The 19,301-nt window shown below is 41.0% G+C and overlaps 1 protein-coding gene across 6 annotated transcripts in view; it reads left to right on the plus strand.

Annotated features, from left to right (window-relative positions):
- The window catches only part of LOC148039994 (uncharacterized), a 47,997-nt gene extending 30,828 nt beyond the window's left edge, over positions 1 to 17,169 (plus strand). For 2 of the 6 annotated variants that reach the window (XM_087695654.1, XM_087695649.1), the window contains exons 2-5: positions 15,331 to 15,442; positions 15,650 to 15,796; positions 16,032 to 16,599; positions 16,747 to 17,169. In XM_087695654.1, the coding sequence (XP_087551780.1) occupies positions 15,359 to 15,442; positions 15,650 to 15,796; positions 16,032 to 16,599; positions 16,747 to 17,045 (1,098 nt within the window). In that variant the 5' untranslated portion in view covers positions 15,331 to 15,358 and the 3' untranslated portion in view covers positions 17,046 to 17,169. Of the gene's footprint in view, positions 1 to 15,330; positions 15,797 to 16,031; positions 16,600 to 16,746 lie in introns of all 6 variants that reach the window. The other 4 variants (XM_087695670.1, XM_087695679.1, XM_087695663.1 and 1 more) reach the window with 3 other exon arrangements.
- The last annotated feature ends 2,132 nt before the right edge of the window (positions 17,170 to 19,301 follow it).

Raw genomic sequence — 19,301 nt, forward strand, 5'->3', positions numbered from 1 at the left:
TCAAGGACATGGCTCATCAAATTCAACCAAGTAGTAAAGTTTGACCCGTTAAAATGAGTCTTGTCATTAAATGCATTCTTGGCAGAAGATGAGCTAGAACCATGAGGTCTCGGGTGGGTGGAGTAAGATGATGGTGGGAAAGATGGTGGAGGTGAGAGTGTTTGATAAGAGTAAGAAGGAGGGGGAAGAGGTGGGTAGGCAGAAGTAGGCTATGAGTGTCCAATGAGTGCCGATTGATGCGGAGGCACTGGAACATGAATGTTTCCATAAAGTGCCGGTGTAGGTGGAGGCACTGGGACATAGTAGCCTTGTCCAAAGTAAGGTTGGGACACAGCATTATGACCAGAAGATCCACTAGGTAATGCCATGGAGGCAAACTGTGGAGGCAATTGATCCACACTTGGGAGAGACTGAGTGCGATACCCAAGCTGCAATGATCCCGAAATGTGTATGAGGTAGGTGGAACACCACTCGGCTGAGGGAAGGATGAGGTCCTAAAGGATGTGTCTATGTTTCTATAACCCCCCGGTGTGATGTGCGGTGCGACATGAGGTGTCTGAAATGGAAATGTAAATGGTGTAAATGGAGGTGGTGAAGCAACGGAAGAATGTGGTGGGATGGGTGGGTTTTGAAAGTGAGGTGTATGAGGTGTAGATTCTTTTTGTTCATTTTTATCATATAAAGACTGAAAATGAAACTGTGAAGATAATGATACACCATGTAATGAAGTGAAAGGAACACCAAATTCATTCTGATTATGTGAAGTAGACGGAAAAGAAGAAAGGACAGAAGAAGAGTTACCTGGCTTTTTCTTATAATCCTTGTGACGTGTGTTAACATACAAGAATTGGTCCTCTAGAGGACCTTTTCTGTAGTCAACAGACTGGACTCTTTCTTCCACATGATCTCTACCAGTATACTGCAAAACAGAAGAGGTAAAAGAAGAAGGCACAAAAGACGAATCAAAAGTACCTTGCACCGGAGAGGACGGAAGAGTCTGAAAAAATGGAACATACTCCGGATCTTGCTCTCCAAGAGGGGGGTCCATCCCTGATGGAGATCTCAACAGCCCTGCAACATCATCAGACTTACGCGCAACATCTGAAGAGTGAAATCCATGCATACCTTCATTTAGAAGCTTTTCTTGAAGGGCAATCCTTCGGTCGAGCTCCTCAATCTTTTTTTGTCGATAGGCTATGATCAGTTTATATTCCTCAAAGGTTAGCTTGCCTATCTTTTCTTCCATGTGCTCAGATGTTTCTTCCACCATGTCGGAACTTTGTGGAGCAAGCTGATCGGCTCACTTTTGCTCGGTTCTCGGCATAAGCTGATCTGGAGACTGAATCGGTGCTGATGTGTTCGAAGTCATTTGAACCTACTGTTGTTCTTGCTTCTTGCGAAGAGCTTTCAGATTAAAGGCCTAGGTTTCTCAGAGTGTATCAGGCTCTGATACCATGTAAAGAAAAATACCCTAACACAAAAACATAAACAGAAACTGTACGACAAAGCACAGACTGATAAAAAAAACACAGTTAGGGTTAGGGTTAGAGTAAGTCAGAGACAATGAACACAATGAATAAATGAAATGATATGACTACTAATAATACGATGCTCTTGCAGCAAATACACTATGCAGTGAATGAATATTGAACCTCGAACTCGTATATCTCTAGGATCAGGGCAGGGGTAATGAGCTGGAGAGTGTGTCGTACTCCGAACAGATCCCGAATTGCAGCAAGGCAGTCTTTGGATGTCGAACACCAGCAAACACAGTAGTGAGAAGCTGGATCTGATGCAGACAGCAGTGAGGAGAGAGAGAGACTTAAAACAGAGCTTGTAGGAGAGAGAGACTAAAAATGCAGGCAGAACAGCTTGCAGGAGAGAGAAAGACAAAAAACAGAGCCTGCAAGAGAGAGAAAGAGTGAAAACGGAGCCTGCAGAAGAGAAAGACTGAAAACGCAGGCAGGACAGCTTGCAAGAGATAGAAAGACTAAAAACGAAGCCTGCAGGAGAGAGAAAGACTAAAAACGCAGGCAAGACAGCCTGGAGGAGAGAGAAATACTGCAGCGACTGCAGACAGGAGAGAGAAAACTGTCAGGGTGGCAGCTGGAGCCTGCAAATGCAGCAGTTTGCTGGTGTGACAGGTTGTATGACAGCAGTGCAGATGAACAACAATCAGTTGCCAGGCAGAAACAACAGCAATCAGCATGTGGAAGGCTGGAAACAGGCGCGAGACTATAGGGAACAGTGATGGACAGCAAGGGCTGAGATGTCCTCTGTGACAGGGGTGTGAGCAGCAAGCTGGTAAAACCTGAAACCTACAAATGTGAAAGAGTGGAGGACTGGCCGCCAATTTATAGAAAAGTAGGGTTCTAGATCCGCTCCCACTTAACTTTCTCGATCCGCTCCCCGTTTTAGGGTTTTGCCTAAAATAAGCCTAAAATAAGCATGTTTTGGGGCTGTTTAAGTGGCTAAGTGCATTTCTTAGCACAACATCTTTTGCTTACAGCTTGACCTAAAGATGGGAGTCGTGCCCAAGGAAAAGAGGCAACCTCCATGAGAACGCTATGTCTCAAGATATCTTGTCCAGTCACAATTAGTGTAACCATGCAAGCATAAACCATGACCAAAAGTTAATCCATAGGAATATGTACACCAAAGATATCTCAACACATGTAAACAGGTTGTCCAATGTGACATCCTAGGTGCAGTGAAATACTGTGTAAGCAAACTAATTGAGTATGCTAAATTTGGCCTAGTGTGAATTAACAAAAAAAGTTACTCTACAACAAACCTATTGGTGTGCTCATTGAAGACTGAGAGTATTCTTAGATAAGTGGATAGTGGGATCAAGAGGCGTAGCAAAATGCCATGTTTGATTTATGCAATATTATTGCACAACTGAAGAGTGTACTTTTGTTGTGACATAAAAATACTACCCTTGGAAGGACATCCATTCCCAAAAAATAAGACAATTGATTGAGGCTAGTCATCTCAAATGTGAAACTAAACTGGGTTTTAATTTCTGTTATGGTAGTAGAATTGGAGCCAGTGAGAAGTAAACAATTTCCGTATAGCAGAATATAGTTGATTCCCTCTGAAGTGATATGGGCATGCAAGTTCGGGTTATAAGGGGTAGAATGGTATCCTAAGTTCTACGAAACTCGTCCATCGTCTAGAACCAAGATCAGGTGTTTGCTTCAGCCTATAAAGAGCTTTCCATAAACAAAAGACCTTATCTTTCCGATCAACAGAAGAAAATTTGTGTGGCTGCTCCATATAGACTTTCTCCTCTAGATAATGGTTTACAGAGACGCTTTCGACATTCATCTGGTAGATCGGTCAATTGTGGTGAGTGGCTAGTGTGATGAACAGATGGAATGATGTCAACTGTGCTATAAGGGCAAAGATGTCTTTGTAGTCAATACCTTATTTTTGTCAAAACCCTTGCACGATAAGGTGAGCCTCATCGTTGTCTAAAGTGCCATCAACTTTGAGCTTGGTCGTAAAAATCCACTTGGTCCCGATGACTTTCTTGTGACTCGGATGATCCACCAAGATCCAAGTCTCATTTTGGTCAATACTATCTATCTTCTTTTCCATGGTCTTTTGCCATTAGGGGTGTTGAAAAGCCTCTTGCCAAGTGTTTGGCTCAAAATGTGCTATATAGTCAGCTGTAAATGACAACACAAATGAAGCCTAAGGGACAAGCTGGGAAAATCTTCTAGGGGCCTTTAGAGTGGAATCCGATGGAAGGATCCGCTAATCTTGCATGGTTTATTGGTACCAATGAGATAATAGGTCTCGTAGAGGGGGCCTGGGGACTGAAGAATTTGTGGGAAGGTCAAGAGGGGGAAGTAGACGTGGCTTAGAAGGCATTATCTTTGCTGGTATATCTTGAGGAATTGGCTCTGAGTTCGGTGCAAAAGACTGCACAATGTCTCTCTCATAAAAAACAATGTCTTTTCATATGATCACCTTGTTTGTCTAAGGGCCAAATAAATCATAGGCTTTCACCTTGGAGGAATATCCAATAAAAATAAGGGCATCAACTTGAGGAGTGAGCTTTCCTATCTTATCATCAGATGTGTGTGTTAAGCACGATACTTGAAGACTCTAAAGTGGGAAACTATAGGCCAAGAGCTAAAGAATGCTTGATATGGAGTTATTTGAGAGACCAACAGACTTGGCACCGGTTGAGGATGTATGCTGAAGTGCTAGCAGCCTCGACCCAAAGGTGTTCAAGGAGCTCTGTTGCGAGCAACATAGTGCGTGCCATGTTCATGATTGTGTGGTTTCTATACTCTACAACTCCATTCTGAGAAGAGTTGGTAGAGAGGAGCAATTCATAAAGAGTTGTATTTGAGATGCCCAATCAATAATGCCAAAGAGACTCATTGTTCATAGGTTCCTATTGGTGGTTGAAGCTTGGAAGCGGTGGAATTCTGAGCCCTTAGCTGTCGGCTTAGAAAGAAATTGGGTCACACTATGAGCAATAACCAAACTTGTCTGAGAGTCAAGGATCTTAACTGTGGTTATTGTAAAAAAGACCACTCGACTCAACCCACAAAGCTATTGAACAGATAACAAGTTCACCCCAAGTTGGGGGATATGGTAGACATTGTTCAACGTAGCGAGATCCGGATCTTGGTCAGTAGCAAAATTGATACGACTATGAGCTTGAATCTTGACCGAGTTACTATTCTTGACCCAGACATGCTTGGGTGTAAGGGCTCGAGTGAGAAATCTCTTGGATGGGGGTCATGTGATTTGTAACTTCACTATCCACAATCTAAACAGGAGAATAAGTTCTTGGTTGCAAAGAGTGGGCCTCTATAGTCATCTTGTCGGGAGATAACTCACAGATGTGGATGAAATTTGAATCCTGGGATGTCTTTAAAGAGACGAGTCGAGCCTTGGTGGCCATTCAATAATTGCCCTTACTTTTTCTGGATCCATGTTGATTCCCTCTTTCGAGATAATATGCCCTAGATATTTGACCTCTTATGCAAAGAATTCACATTTAGTTTTCTTCGCATAAAGGGAATGTGTTCTTAACAGTTGGAATACTAATTGTAAGTGTTCCAAATGTTCTTCTCTTGATTTACTAAAGATCAAAATATCATCCAAAAAGACTACTACAAAATGTCCTAGATAGGGCCGTAAAACACTATTCATCAGCTTCATAAAGGTAGCTGGTGCATTAGTGAGGCCAAAAGGCATCACCAAAAAATCATAATGCCCGTATCTAGTACGAAATGCCGTCTTAGAAACGTCTTGTGCCTTAATTCTTATTTGGTGATAGCCTGATCTTAAATCTATCTTTGTGAAGAATTTTGCCCCTTGCAATTGATCAAAAAGATCTTCCATTCTGGGCATAGGAAATTTATTCTTCACCGTTATTTTATTTAGTGCTCTATAGTCAACACAAAGTCGCATAGAACCATCTTTTTTCTTTACCAATAAAATTGGTGAAGCCCAAGGTGAATTACTGGATTGAATAAACTCTTTATCCAGGTAATCCTTAATTTGTTTTTCAACTTCTTGATGCTGTGTTTCACTTAACCTATACGGTGGTTTTGAAATTGGGTGTGTATCTTTATTTATATCAATTGGGTGATTTATATCACCCCTATCTGGTGGAAGGCCACTTGGTAAATCAGAAGGAAACACATCTTTAAAATCATCTAACAAACTGTTCAATTCATTATTAACATTCAACTCACAAACATAAGAAAATTGTTGCTTTATATTACAGAAAGTAAAAGTATTATGTACAGGAAGAGACCATAACATATATACCTCACAAATTTCCTTCTTTATCAGCTTCTGAACTTCAGTAGAACACAGCAAAGGATTATCAGATACTTCATGTTCACCTTGAATGACAAAAATCTTACCATCCCTTTCAAATTCCAGTGTATTATGGTGATAGCTACGTTTTAAGGATGGTTCCAATCCCCCATAGCCACTCCCTCCCTAGAGCAATATCAGCTCTTTCCATGTTTATTATTTGGAAATCAAGCTTATCTTTATATCTTTGAATCTCGATTTCAAATTTGGATACCATTGTATCCCATATTTTATTGTCTTGGCCTTGCATCATACGAACAACATATTGATGCTCACTGTTTTGTTGGGGAAGTTTCAATTTTTTGACAAGTGCATAATTTATAAAATTATGTGTGGCAGAGTCATCAATCATGACTCTAACCCGTTTTCCAGCTATCAATCCATGTACTCTAAGTAAATCATGTGGCCCAAAAGTAGGCTGCCACATAGAAGTTGACATACAACACTTATGTTGTACATCCATGTGCAAGACCTCTAAAGATTTATACTTTTCATGGCCCTTTAATTCTAAGGTCTGCACTACATGGATTTGTTTTTCTTTTCCCTTGCCCTTGTCCTTTCCTTTATCTTCCCCCTTTTTCTTTTGAGGGCAATTCCAAGCAGCATGGTTAGGGGATAGGCAATTAAAACACAATTTTTCTTTTTTGGCCTTATCAAAGTCATCAGGACTTAACTTTGGCCTCATATATGGTTTCTTTTCAAAAGGTTGTTTTTTACCCTTGAAAAATGGCATTTTTCTTTTAAATTTGCCCACAAATTTTGAGGTTTCCAATTCCTTAGACTTGGGCTCCGTATCAGTGAGACTAGTGAGTGTACCTGGACGCGTACTATCTTCATAAATTAATGCAAATTTAATTGCCTCTTCCAGCGTCTTAGGTAAACTCCGTTTTACTTCCTTTTTACAGGCTCTGATACCAATGATAGATGACGGAGAGACAGATTCATAAAAACGATGAAAGCACGAGTATCCTTCACCTCCCAGCCACGCCTAGATAAGTGCTGGCCCTCTACCCGGATTCCTTTGCCAGCCGTCAACTTCCTGAAGTCCTACTATTCCTGGACTCCCTTACTCTCTAGGCTCCCCTTAACCCCGTTCGGGCGCCCAAGAGCCCGGACGGTCATTCTCGTGCATGTTTCCCTAGATTTATCTTAATGTGACATTAAATATCACTTTTAATGTCACATTCCATATTTATGACCTTAATGTGACATTAAATATCACTTTTAATGTCACATTAATGTCACATGCAAAATAACTTACAATCTTGGACAATGGACACCCTGTTGGCCCCAAAACTGGTGCCCCTTTCGGTATTTCTTTAACTTAATTGAAGAAGAAGTTGATGTACAATGGGATTCTCCCAATCCCTTTCGATATTCCAACTCCCCTTGCTGTCGAAAATAACGAGCAAGTCTTCAATCTTATTTGCCCCTTGATTCGGGCAATCAATTGGCCTTCACCCACTTTGATGGATATGAAAAATGTCCCAAATTCGTTGATTTGCTGATTCCTCTACCTTGATTTGCTGATTCCTCTACCTAAATTTAACTGAAAACAGCTTCAACCCTGTTGAATCTAAGACTTGGAGCTTCCGAATTTGGCACACTTCTTAAACCTTAATTTATATTGCAGATTAGGGTTTATAGCAACGAGAGAAATTTCTTAGCCTCTAGTGATCTCAATGCTGTAATCTTCGGAGCAAGGCTGTAGAAAGGTTGGGAGATCAGAGAGAATGCTAAGGGGAGAGAAAATTTAGACTTTTGTCGCGAAGAATTGAAGAAAATCAGTCATTTACTGCTGTTGCCGTGTCTCAACAGCTTGTAGATACAAAGAACTGAAGAAAATCAGTCATTTACTGTTGTTGCCCTGTCTCAACAGCCTGTAGATGTTGGCACCTGCTGTTGATTGGCCTTCTCTTGCCCCTGACTGCCTTAGAAGGTCCTTCAATGGCTGCAAATTAGACAACATCTCCTCCCTCTCTCTTGCAAGTTGAATGCACTAAAATGCCTCTCTCCAATCTGTAAAGACGTTTTTTAGTCTTGCATGGGCATTTTTGACAAGTGTCAGCCTTCCCAAATGGTTTTTTAGTATCATCCATAATCAAATATTAATTTTCAGTCTTTAAATATTGAAAATTAATCTAATAATTATTTCGGTGCCTTGAAAAATAATCTGACTAGCCAATAATTAAATTGGCTAGGAAACTTTCATTTTCGAGTATCTCTGCTATCTTTGACCATCAAATTGGTGCTAGGTACCATTAAACACCACATCTCTAGTTACTAGTATCACCAATTGACACTTATGGCCAAATGAATGATCTAGGCCAACAGCTGACACGAGATACCACCAAGTGCATGTGCGACATAACTTATAGTAACTTATAGTTGGCAAATACACACACAAATAATTAAAAGAGGTTTTGAAACAGAGCTTCATGCGGGGAGTGCTTTTATTGATGATATATCAGTAACAATTGATGGCCCGTCCATTGTGTGTGCTTGCTGCCCGCCTCATTGACCATTATGCTGGTCGTCGTTCCACGCGCGACACTTGGTCCCCGTCGCCTGCCTCACGCCTGCAACTCACCCTGACTCTTTGCCTGCGTGTAGTAACTACCGCCTGGACCACGCTTGTTGTCGGTCGCCATGAACTCCCGCCGCCTGCACGCTGACTGGTTGCTTGCTACTTGTCTCTTGCCACCTACTAGCTAGACATCAGCCTTGCTAGGTGCCCTTGGTCTCGGGAAGCGTGCAAAACCTTAAGCTCTGATATCAGTTGTTGAGTGTGTGTTGCAGTTGGAGGAGTGAGCATGTGAGTGAGAGTGATCGAGAGAGAGAGAGAGAGAGAGTACGATATGATTTGGATGTACGAACAAAAATGTGTTGGTAAACAAAGAATAAAATGTATTTATACTTAGGGCATATAAGGGTGCATTCAGATGTACAAATAAATAATACACGACGGAGGTGAATAAAAGGGCATTTACACCCCAACACATGGAAGCTTTGTCCAAAAATGTTGGTTGGGGCATAGCAGAATGACTAGTAGGACCACTAGGTAATGCCATGGAGGCAAATTGTGGTATCAATTGGTCGACACTTGGGTAGGTAGGGGGAGGGACCCCATGCTAGGTGTAACCCAAAGGTACATAGAATGGAGCCTAAGCCTCCCCCGAAGGTGCATGAGCACTACCCAGAACTATAGGTGCAGAGGTCCTAACGACTATGCCTATGTTTGAGGGACCGTTGTTTGATATGTAAAAGTGAATAGTGTAAAAGATAATGGTGATGCAGCAAAGAAGTGGGTGGGATGGGTGGGTTTTGAAACTGTTGTGGATATGATGATGCATTAAATAGATTTTGATTAAGTGATGGAAATTGAAATGAAGGTGAGGATGCAAAATGTAATGAAGATAAAATACCAAAGTCATTTTGACTTTGAGAAGCATAATGAAAAGAAGGAAGGGAAGAAGTGGAGATACTAGACTTTTTCTCATAATCACCTCTTGTTGTATTAACATACATGAGTGGATCTTCAATGGGGGATTTGCTGTGATCAGCATATGATACTCTTGCTTCAACTTGTTCTTTACCAACATGCCGCAAAGGTGGTGAAGAAAAAGAAATAGACGAAGGGATGAAAGTAGAGACTTGTGTAGCTTGCACGGAAGTAGAAGAGAGAGGCTGAAAGTAAAGAACATACTCCGGATTTTCTCTCCAAGAGGGGGCCCATCCCTAATTGAGGTCTTGAAGGCCGTGCAACATTGTCAAACTTATGCACTACATTTGATGAGAAAGAATCAAGTATACCTTCTTCTTGCAACTTTTGTTTCAAGGCTTGTTGATGTGGCTCTTTGGTCTTTTTGGCTTTGTGAGCCAAGATTAGCTAAGCTCCTCATCTATGATGTCTCCAATATAGTTAGTCGGATCTCTGTCCAAGTTAGAACCTTGCGGAGCTAGTAGTGGATGCCACTCCTGCTTAGTTCTCGGCATAAGCTTCTTTGAGGATTGAGTAGGTTTAGAAGCGTTTGAAGTTATTTGTCCTACTGTAGTTCTTCTTGGCTTTTGAGAAGAGCTTTTAGATCAAGGTCTAGGTTTCTTCAGAGAACAGCTACCTGTGATCCCATGTAAAGAAATGCCCTAACACAGAAACTCAAATATAATCGTATAACAAAGTGCAAACTGATAATAGAACACAATTAGGGTTAGGGAAACTTAGAGACAACGAATATAGTGAATAATGAAATGAATCAATTGAATAAATACAATGCTTATGCAGCAAACACACTATGTGGTGAATGAATACTGACCCCCAACCTCCCATGCTTAGAGGATTGGGGCAGAGAGTATGAGCTGGAGTGTGTGTCGTACTCTTAACAAATCCCGAAATGTAACAAGGCAGCCTTTGAAGGTGTTTGGCAGCAGCAAATGCAGTAGTGGATGCTGAACTGGTGATAGATGGGCAGAAGACAGAGAAATCAGGAAACACAGCCCAAGGCAATGACGTGGCAGCTGGTCAAAGGCATAGAACAACAAAATGCAGCCCAGGGACACTCCAAGGAGTCTAGATGGCAGTTGAATAATGTAAATGCAGCAGTTAGAGGTCATATAGGGCTGGGTGGCAACAGAAGATAGCAAACACAGTAGTTTGATAGTTGCCAGCTGTAGGTGACAGCTGTTCTGGGCTAAACGCAGGCAGTAAATGCAAGCTCCAGATGGCTTGCATAGTCACCTTGATGATTAACAAGAGGGAGATGGCTGGAAACGGTCCAAAACTCTGTAGGAAGGCTGAGAAACAAGCGCCAATAGATGGACAACAATCTTGGACAGCTCCAACTGAGATATCCTCCATGAATGGGGTGTGGACAGAGAAGCTTCAACACTTGCAAATTGCAAAAATGAGTGACTGAATGGGAGGGCAGCCAGTCTAGTTATAGAAAGTTTGGGGCCTCCCAAATTAGGGTTTGCATGTGGGACACACAAACTCTCTAGGACCATGTTTCTTTTTAATAAAAGGTTTCAATTCGTTCATTAATTGAGTTTTGGAGCTGTTTTAATAAAGTTAATGTATTTGTAGCTCAACACCATGGAACCTTGGCTATCTTGCATGAGCATATACTCTCTTCACAGATAGGGTGATTAAGACGTGTGCTTGGGCATTGCTATTGCACCAACAGATTTGCTCTTGAGTGGGGGCTGGTGGAGAAGAGAAAGAGGACATGGCATCATGAGAGCCACATCTTGATGTGGAGACAGATCACATGACATGGTACTGGTGTTTGAGAAACTGGCCTTTGCTTAGTGCCAATCATAATATTCTATAAATTCTTCCTGATGAGAACATGTCACTTCATATATACCCACATAGGATAATTGGTGCTGTCAAGCTTGTTTTTAGCCCCAAGCATACCCAATAAATCATCATCATTATTATTGCTGGCCATGAATGCAAATCAACAATAAAATGATAATTACCAAATAAAGAATGTCTAGAGGAAATAAATCTTCAAATAAGGATGAACCACTTATAGAAGAGCTGCTGGTTGCTTCGATCGAGTCAAATAATATAATATTGTTTCGTACTGAAGAGAGAGAAACAAAGGGGCAATCGATAGCATGCTGAAATTAGAGATTAATTGTTGAGGATGCTCCAATTATGCAAACAATAGTAGAATTTGAGAAGATTTACCTGAAAACAGTGCTTGATAAAACAAAATTTCACTCCGATGTTGAAACAAATAAGGGCCAGTACACATAATAATAATAATTTAGTGTATATTGAGAACAATGAAGGTGATTTGAGTAGGCAAGTATAGACATAGTTGGGTACCCATTTAAGGATAGTTAAGTGAAAAGGTTCTCGATGATGAGGGAAATACGTACAACTCAAGAGAGGATGGAACTCCACCAAAGGTGCAGAAGAACAATAGACAAGTTGATAGTTGGGGGTGTGTGAAACTCGACCTTGTGAGAGAAGCTACTAGTTCCATATCTATGTCGATAAGACTGCAAAGGCGTACTTGATCTTGGGCCTTAAGAGAGAGGACCCTATCCCTTTCTCTTTGTTGGATAAGATTTGAAGACACAACCACCAAGTCGTGGCGGAAACATCCAAGGCTTTGGTGAGATGGTAGCTTGAGACTGACCACCCCCATCCAGGATAAATGAAGAATGCAAAGGCTTCTTGCCAAGGTGTGCAAGGGATTGCACGATGAAATTAGTGGCACAAGATTTCTCTCGAAGCCTCCTCTAAAGCCTCCTTTGAAGGGGAGAGGGAACCCACAAATTCAGGAATCATGGCCTTTGGGTGTCTTTTTGAACTTGAGTAGAAGAGGGAAGGGAGAGAGGGGTATCACAGATCCACTCAAAAAGGAAGGCCCCCCCCTAGGAGGGGTGCCATAGATGGTCTCCTTGATGCCCTCATTTGAGTCGGTGTCAGTGATGTCATATGAGGTAGAGTAGAAATGGCGATATGAGTATTGGACAACCACCTCTATCATTGCAAAGTGCTAGTGTCTCTCAATGGAGCAGATTGGAAAGCCAAGGGTGGGACAAAAGCCTCTCTCTCTCTCGATGGTGTAGATTGTGGAGCTGAGGGTGATGATGAACCACCACTCTCTCCGATGGAGCAGAGTGCAGAGTGGAGGTGCCGCTTAATGAGTGGATTATGAAGTCAAGGGTCATGGAAGACACTAGTTGATAGTAGGTGGGGGGAATTCCGTAGCAAGAGAGCTTATCATCTTGTGAGGTCTTAGAGCATTATGTTCTTCACAAGGGCTTAGTGTGTATCTTATGCGTCTAATTGCCGTGAGCATAGAACTTTGATAGCCGATGCAGGACAATCTCTGTCGCCCAAAATGATGTGACGTGTGTGGCTAGATGCATGTGCTCCATTGGTGTAGGGAGCAAAGGCCAATGGCAACAATCTTTGATGGACTGGCTGTTCTTGCCACAATAGGTGCACCTAGTGGTTTGTGTTTCCTTGTTTGGAAAAGAAGCCATAGCAACAATGTGTCAAACTTGTGATCGGGTTGGAGGGAGAAACACATAATTGTATCTCTTGAATGATACAATGCATTAATCCGTATTTTATTCTCCTTAATTCCCCAAAAGCAATTACTTGCCGGTTATTTTAAAAAAAAGGCTTTAGCTTTGAATAGTAGCATAAATGCACAAAATTCTTCCGTAACTAGAGTCAATTGTGGGCATCCTCATTACCTTGTCTTGATTGTTCATCACACCTTTAGCCTACGGTCACCTCTCCTCACACTGTCCATTCTACGTCTTAGAGCTGTTGCCGCCATCAACAGTTGCTGCTGCCTAACTAGATAACATCACCATCAGTCGTAGGACACCTTCCTGCAGCCTCACACTTGTCACCATCCTCTTGAAGCAGTTGTCAGCTCGTCACCAGCCTCGTGCAGGTGGACCTTTCATAACATCATGGGGGCAGTTTTCCTAGTTCAACTTATCAGAGGGCATTGTGACTGTTAATCCATAGGCTGTAAATTCAAATCTTGCATCTGGAATTTAAAATGAAATAAGCAAAATAGTGATGAGATTTAATTAATCAGAACTAGTCTGCACTTTTACGTTTTCATCGTGTTTTGATTTCATATTCTGGATAATGGGAATGTATTTGGCTCCTCCTTGGCGTATTTGTGTTCTCTCTCTTTGTATGATTCAGCACTAGTGCTTTAGAGGTTATTTGTGAGCCAAGTTCAGTGCTTGAGACATGGCTCTGCTTCTTCAATGTACTGTGGTATCCCAAATACTGCATATGCTTGGAGGACTATTGGATGGTCTTCTTGGAGCTTTGAGCAGCTCTTCCTTGAACTATCTTGCACATTAGTTGGCAACTTTTTGTGGGAAGAAGTTTCTCTTCATCCTGTACTTCATCTTTAAGTATTCTTTATGCTATCTTGGACAGGCTACTGAGATTGGGGGTGTCCCATGTTTCCATTCCCATAGTTGATTTCAATTTTTCATTGTATCTTCTCAGTACTTACAAGATCTATTGAGCATCAAAAGAGGGCGTGAAAAATGGGTCAGAATATCACCAAGGATTCAGGAAGAGAATTGCAACGACTGCTTTTTGAACTAGAGTGGGTGTTGTGAGTTTCTGGTTTTACTTTTTGGGCCAACAAATACAGCTGCTACATTGATGTGTCCTCACAACTTATGTAGGGAATTTTGTTCTCCTTTTTCGGGATGATATCTTTATTTAACTTAAAGTGAAAAAGCAGGTTTGAAATACATGAACAGAGTGTTTCAGCTGCTGAGAGATATGTCAAGGAATAAAAGTATGATGTTTTGCAAAATAGTTGCTCTATATAGCGCACATGATCTGAGCAGAAGGGATTCCAGCACATTGAACTGGCATGATAAAGTACATGTTTCAGAGAAACGGAATGCAATGGGCAACACTTCGAGTTGCAAGACTATCTTTTACATAGTTACAAGCACAGGTTTATAGTTGCAGTAGAGCCTATGGAGAATCAGCATGTGGACTTTGCAGGGAATCAGCACATGGACTCTGTGGTGAATCAGGATGCAGGATCTGGAGTGTGGCACACAATTGTGAAACTCAGTAGCCCTGGGCCACTATTTTCAGGCTGCTGTTGTACGATATATAGTGCCATTTGAGAGCCTCCTGTCCATGGTTGTGATCACTTGCAGTCTTGTTGGGAGTCACGGGCATATCTGCAACACGTTGGAGAGAGGGAAACGGATGTCTTTTGTGTCCTGTCTTGTCAGATTTGCACAGGACACATCTATTTACTTTATGTATCGATAAGAGTTTAAGATATTGCACACTCAAACATCCTGATGTGCTGGCATTGTAGAAACTTGCTCAGTGGAAGCTTTAACAATTATAGGCTTTCAACCTGCTCACATCTCCTCTTTTCATGGAAGCAGCACAGTCTGAAGCAATTGCTAGGCTGCTCATTGGCATTTCTTTGGATCAAGTCACCTTACCATGTGGTTAAGATGAAGTTTTTGAGTTTTGGTATCAACTCGAGACTCGAAATTGTTCACTCTAGGTATGATGGTCTGCATCATTGCCTCTCAAAAGGACTCTACTTTAGCTCTGGTGAGAAGGTACTAAAGCAAGTGCATAAGACGCTATCACCAACTGTTGGTGAGAGATGGGCTAGGCATCTTCGAGCACCGTTTTGTGGTTCATAAGAGGCTTTACACTCTAATTTAACCAGGCTTTTATAATTCAGATCCTTTTGGTGCCTCAGACTTTTGAATGGCTACTTTGTGTTTTGTTCTGTTTACATTGTATTTCACATTACCACTTCAAGCCTGGAGTTTGACAAATGTTGCAGCTTTACTGATGTCAATATCTGTTGACTGTTTTTAAGATCTCTTTATGAAGTGAGATGGTGATATTCTTCATGCCACTCTTTTGATGCTCTTTTGGATTTGTATGGAAATGGTTCATCTGTTATTTGTCCTTTCTTGCAGAGATGTGGATATAGTCCAGTAAACGGACATGTCTGAGACAGTGATTCAGTGGTTGTACAGTTTTGGGGTAGAAGATTCTGGGAGGTTAAAGCAGTCTTTGTGGTCATGCTATGTGAGACAGATTTCTTGATATTACAAGATGACAAGTCTGTTAAATACAGTATTTAAGCCCCTCAGTGAAATTCCTGTTTTACTTCCTCTGGCATGTGCCTTGAACACTTTGGCGTACATATTTAGTACTGATATATCTGGGTGGAAAAGATGGACAGCTGTGGAGTTGATTAGAAGAGTGATAATTCTTGCTTTTGAATTCGCACAGTTGACTGCTCAATTTCTTTGGGAGCATCTTCCATGCCATGTTCCATCACGGATGATACAGAAAAGTAAATGGTGGAGCCTTGATGAAGAGGAGGAGAGCTCATCTACGAATGTGCCAGCCACTTCCATAGGGAGAGTGCTTTGCCAGGTCATGAAATACATTCACATTCTGTTGTATCAGAAATAGATTGATTTGAACAAATTATGCAGGTGGTCTTTGTACGAGATATGAATCCTATTCTCTCAAGGCACAGCAAACATGTCATTTTATGGACCATTTTTGCTTCTCTGTGCCTGTAACTTGCACAATAATGAACCAAGCATATGATGAATATATCATTTTGTCTTTTTCCAAAACTGAGTTTGTGCCTGATTGTTTTCAGGTTCTAGAACTGGTGAATGATACACCTGTCTCATCTGAGAAGTATGAATTTGCACGGGCTTTAGTTGATAAAATAATGTGGCAGAATATGGATCAGGGTGATGCGGTCTTAAGACAGGCAAATAGAATGGCACTTACTGTTGCCTTTTCAAGAACTCTTAAGCTACTCACATTTGCACTGCTAGAACTGCAGAGGCAGCAAGTGGCAAAAGGAACTAGCTGGTCATGGTCTTTGATCCAATCAATCTTTTTTAGAGGTGTCTTCACCTCTTCTCAGGTTTTCTCTTTAGAAAATATTGTTTCTTCCATCTGCAGCTTTCTATTTCCATTGGTCAAAGGTGGGAGATTCTCAACAGAATTTCCATCTGCATGGTCAACTAGTGTTAGAACATCAAGTGATGTTGCACTCCCAGAAAAGCTTGCTCAGGAGCTGCTTTGGCTTACTGAGAAGCTGCAGGGATGCTCGGCCAATGATGAAGCTATCAGAGAGTGGGCTACCGAGTCGCACCTAGCAACTCTGTCCTTATCGGCTCAACCACATGTACAAGCTTCACTGTTGAGAATTTCCGGTATGTTCTCATTGTCTTTTTGTGAAAACTGTTCTGACGAGTTACTTCTCTCATGTGCATCTTGGAATGAAAGTGATGACTTAGATTTTACTAACACCGGTAATCATCAGTTTGCCTTGTGATTCTTAGATTGTTCTCTTGTTTCAGTGTTTCTCTTGAAGGAACTGGCATGTGAAGTAGACACAGTAAGCAGGGAGCTGAAAATGAAAATACTTCTATTATGGCTTCCTCTCTTTTGCCATGCAAAGAGCGGATTTGATTGCCCTATTTTTACATCGTCTGAAAAGTCTCAGATTGTAAGTGTCCTTGAACAGAACATTCTCACACTTTCAGACCTTGAGCAGGAGACTGCTCTTGCTTGCTGGCTGAGGGAGTATGTGTCTTCTTCTTCTGAGTGGCCAAACTTGCAGTCGTGTTTTGAGCGATGGTGTTTTTCTACAAGGTAATGTGTAAGTGTGTGTCTAAGTCAAAGGAAGACAAACAGAAGCCTTTTATAGGCATAACCAAATATGCACTCACTCTGTATAGGTCAAAGAATGATTCCTCTTATATATTACATTCTTGATAGTAGTGGATGCTGGTCTATTTTTCACCCATCTGGTTGCTTAAGGTGCCTTGCAATGCTATTTGTGGTTATTGCTCAAGTGACTTTTGAATCTAAGGTGGATGCATGTCAAGGTGAAATATTTAAAGGCACTTCTGAAAATTTTTACTGTATATTTTTAAGGTACACCATACTTGTTACTGTATTATTCAAAGGCAAAATCCCTGTTTGTTTTATACAGCCCTTGTGCCCTTAAACTACGGGAAACACACCAATATAGACAACCATCAGACCATTTTCAATAGTTTTAAGGGCAAAAGAAGGGCTGTAAAAAACGAACAGGTATTTTGACTCCGAATAAGACAGCAACAAGTAAGTTGCCCTTTATATTGGTGTACCTTATATGAGCAGCAAAGTTGCCCCTCGTACCTTCTTTTGCCCTTTCGATGGCAGGGCAAAATGGTCAGATTAAGGCAATGGTTCATCTACCATTCATAGAGCTAATTAGGTACGTTAGAATTGTAAGAGGAATAATGGTGTCTAAAAGTTTGTAGATTAAGTTTGCCCTTAAACTACGGGAAGCAATTGTTGTTGATTTATTCAGAGGCAATATATCTGTTTGCTTTTTACAGCCCTTCTTTTGCCCTATGGAGAGCAACAAGTCAGTTGACAAACTATGGGTGCCATCATTGTTACTAGAGGCAGTCTTCTTTGCCACTATTAATTTCTATCCTACACAAGCCTGTGGCCCATCACTGCCACTCTGCCTGGTGTGCTTGTGGCCACTTGTCGATGCCTACACCGCCACTTGTGATGGCTGTTGCCATCTGTAGACGATTCTTCTCCGCTGGTCTCCTTTCCTGCCAGTTGCGGAAGTGAGGTATTTTAAAAAAAACCAAAACAAAAACAAACAAAGAAAAAAAACATTATGTAATTCACTTAAATAGAACAACACAAAAGACTCTCTCTCTCTCTCTCTCTCTCTCTCTCTCTCTCTCAGCACAACACTCTTGCTTTGCATTTACCTTCCTCACATCACCCCACTCACCATTTTTACATAGTTACCCTCCACTGCTCACTACAGCTCAACTTTAGCCCTGACAATGCTCAATTATATCCTATGAGAGTGTGCTGACTGGTGATTGACAATAAGACTGGTTTGTGTATCCTAGAGCTCATGATCATGTGACTCTAGTTGGGGGGTGGGCAAGCAGCCAATGATGCTGGTTGATAAGGAGCTACTTCAATGTTGAGAACCAAGTTGATATTTTTTTGGGTGTTTATAAAGGGAGTAATATCTTCTCTTAAACACAAAAACAAACCAACCCAACAGCGAACACATCATTACACATCTCCAACCCTATTCACACCATTCATAGAGACCATAAATACAAAATATTCACACAATCCAAAATAAAGAGAGGACAAAAAACAAAGGCCTAAAAGATAAAGCTATCCACGCACCTTGAAATAACATCGATGGTTTTTTGTATTATTGCTTTTGAACCTTGGTTGTGTGCTCACACATCCAAGTTCTCTCATTCCTTTCTCCATCACCCCCACCATTGCATTTGTGTTTGTGTTAACCACACATTTTAACTTATAAAAATGGACCTTTGTCACTTATTGCATTCATGCTCACGTTAAACACACCCTTAATTGTAATGATGAACTTGTCAATAGAATTGCATATGTAATTGCACTTGAAATACATTAAATTTTGAATTAAGAAATTTGCATTTAAAAACTAGTGTGTCATGTAGTTGGGGTCACACCTAATGTATTGGTCATCAATAACAAATAATTAAACAATGAACACAATCTTAGTCTAGGTTTTAACACCTAATAAAATCACCCCAATTATAGATATATATATATATCTCTCTCTCTAACAAGAAGCAATGAATCAAGTTAAACTTTAATTCACCCACATTTTCATCACTCATTTAATAAAAGAGCATAAATGCCTTTGGGGATGGGTTATGTTATTTGCTTATGCATGGTCTTTGTGGTTGTTCTATTGGGTCTTTATAAGGCAACTCACCAACACTTCTCCCACCCTTCTATATTTCTCTAGTCTAGTTTGTTATCTTGTAACTTTTAGTGTTGTCAATTTTGTCATCTCTTGATTGTGAGCTTTTGTCAGGGTTTGATGGAG

The sequence above is a fragment of the Lygodium microphyllum genome, chromosome 2 (assembly GCF_053477565.2).
Source record: "Lygodium microphyllum isolate KBCC chromosome 2, Lygodium_microphyllum_v1.1.10, whole genome shotgun sequence".
Lineage (NCBI taxonomy): Eukaryota > Viridiplantae > Streptophyta > Polypodiopsida > Schizaeales > Lygodiaceae > Lygodium > Lygodium microphyllum.